Here is a 2,422-nt window from a genome sequence, read left to right on the forward strand (position 1 = left end):
AGGGCGGTGCCTGTGTGGAATGAGCTGCCAGAGGAAGTGGTGGAGGCTGGTACAATAACAGCATATAAAAGGCATTTGGATATGTCTATGAATAGGAATGGTTCAGAAGGATATGGCCCAAGTGCAGACAAATGGGACTAGATTTGGTTAGGACATCGGAATGGAATGGACACGTTGGGCTGAAGGGTCTGTTTCCGTAATCTTAATCTCAATGACTGTACGTGTGTTATTCTGCAACTCTGAAATAGATGGGGCTTCGCCCAGGCTTTCAGGATCATATGAGTTGCATTGAGAATTACAAAAATAGATGGGGTACAAATGTGTTTTGTTCATTTGAGAGACAGTTAACACCAGTAAGGTTGACATCTATTGCCTAGAGGGCAGCTATGAGTAACCCAGATGACCATGGACCTGATGCAACAGGTAAGCAGACCAGGTAAAGGTACCAGAATTCCATCCCTTCGTTCTGAAATGGCAATTAATGTTCAGGCTTGACAATCACTAATGGCCAGACATAGCTTTTTATTGAATTGAAATTTCACAAATGATGTGATTTCAATCTAGGCATCCAGGATTTTAGCTTTGGTTTCTGGATTGGAGGCCCAGTGAGTTAATCATTACATCAGCACCTCCCCATGTCAATGTAAATTAGTAACGTGGTTTCCAGAGCAGCGAGGAGGGATATTTAAGCATATTTTTCATCTCCTCCCTGAATCTCCTCTGGGTCAGTGCATAAATACAGGTGTTTGTGCAGGAGCTGGTGCACAGCAGCAAGAACGCGACCCTGATTGCCACATAAAGTGAGCTTGAACCTTGGAATGCCACAAGCTGAGTAACACCGACACAGATGTGGATGACAGTGATGGGTGCCGACAACACCATAAAGCAGCCGGAGATGGTAAAGAGCAGAATGATGGAGGTCTTCCTGCTCTTCAGCTCGGGGTCTCTGCCCATCTCCTCAACACCACCTCTGCTGCTTTTCAGGGCCCGGCGAGCTCTGCTGGCCACTAGGATGTGGTGGGCAGTGAGAGAGTTCAACAGCAGCAGCAGGGGAATAGGAAGAAACAAGTTTGAGATGTTGGTGAGCCACCGGTGAGCTGCCCAGGCTGGTGAAGTGAGGTATCTGGCGACTGTCCGGCAGCCCCACTGTACATTGTTCAGAACGTGAGTGGGCTCATAGCGAAAAGGCAAGGGGATGTTGACCATGATGTTAAGAGCGCTCATGATGATTATAACGATATTGGCTGTTCTTTTCGTGCAATAACACGCCTTTAATTTATTGCAGCAAATTGCTACAAAGCGATCAAAGGTGAAGGCGATGGTAAACCAGATGGAGAGTTGGATGCTGAACCCTTGCAGGAAGACAGTGTGTTGGCAGGCGGGGGTGTAGTTCAGCAGCGAGCCCGGGAAAAAGTCCATGATGATCTGGCTCACGATCACGTTGAAGACAAGGACCATCAGATCTCCCGTTGCCATGGCAGTCATGTAACGAGTGACTCCTTCAGAAAGGCCGCACTTCCCTTGGGAAAGAATCAGCACTGTCATCAAGTTCTCTCTAAAGAAAATCCAATCGTGAAATGTGTCAAAACGCCCAGCAGGAGGCACTCTGTCAGCGATTGACAGTCAAGACTGTGGGATGCTGTATGTAATTATATACTTGTACAACTGTGAAGAACAATGACATTTCATTTGTAATCCATGGTCTCTGTCCTGGGCGTAATTGGCTTAAGGTTAGGGATAAGGTTAGAGTAATTGCAAGACGATTTCAGGAATAATATAAAAGTGGTTAACACTTTGCACCACTTAATCTCCCGTTTCAAGAAAACACATCTTATTGCTTTTGAAGCAGCTCAGAGAGGATTCATTTGTCTCATTCCAGGGATTAAAGTCTAGTTTTGCGAAGAAAGGTTATGCCTATATGAGTTTGAGTCCAGAAGAATGTCGTGATCTCACTGAAACATCTAAAACCTTGATGGGAATGCAAAAATTAAAATACCAGGAGCGAGTTTCTTCTTGAGAGGAAGGATATAAAGAAGGGGACAGGATTTAAGGATGAGCAGTTTCTCTTCTCAAACAGAGATAAGGAAGTTTGTATTCTCTCAGAGAATGGTGATGTGAAATCCTCTTCCTCGAAAGGTCGTGAGGGCTGGGCCTATGAGACTGAGTTGGATAAATTTTGCATACACCAGTGAGTGGACCCCCATGGAATGCAGGCAGGAGGATGCAGCTCATTCAGATCAGCCAGTATCCTCCCGAAAGTCAGAAGGTGTTCAAAGGACCAATTGGTCTATTCCTACTCCTAATCCATGTGTTCCAGCATTCCTTTTCTCTGGTTAATGGCCGTCAAAAAAGTTGCCTTTTTAAAATGTCTACCACTGTCATCAATAAACTGTCGACTTCAGCATTAAATATACATAAGGAC

General features: G+C 45.1%; 1 protein-coding gene across 1 annotated transcript; it reads right to left on the reverse strand.

Moving 5' to 3' along the window:
- Nucleotides 1-648: 648 nt before the first annotated feature.
- LOC148140453 (putative G protein-coupled receptor 139) lies at nucleotides 649-1,545 on the reverse strand. Its single transcript, XM_087978956.1, has one exon. The coding sequence runs from the start codon at nucleotides 1,543-1,545 to the stop codon at nucleotides 649-651; it is 897 nt and encodes a 298-aa protein (XP_087835082.1).
- Between the last annotated feature and the right edge of the window lie 877 nt (nucleotides 1,546-2,422).

This window comes from Chiloscyllium plagiosum, unplaced genomic scaffold (genome assembly GCF_037043375.1).
Source record: "Chiloscyllium plagiosum isolate Xiang-an unplaced genomic scaffold, Cpla_swu_hap1 HiC_scaffold_35, whole genome shotgun sequence".
NCBI classification, from domain to species: domain Eukaryota; kingdom Metazoa; phylum Chordata; class Chondrichthyes; order Orectolobiformes; family Hemiscylliidae; genus Chiloscyllium; species Chiloscyllium plagiosum.

Coding starts and splice junctions, on each gene's coding strand:
- LOC148140453 (XM_087978956.1), bottom strand. CDS start 1,545: ATGACAGTGCTGATTCTTTCCCAAGGGAAGTGCGGCCTTTCTGAAGGA.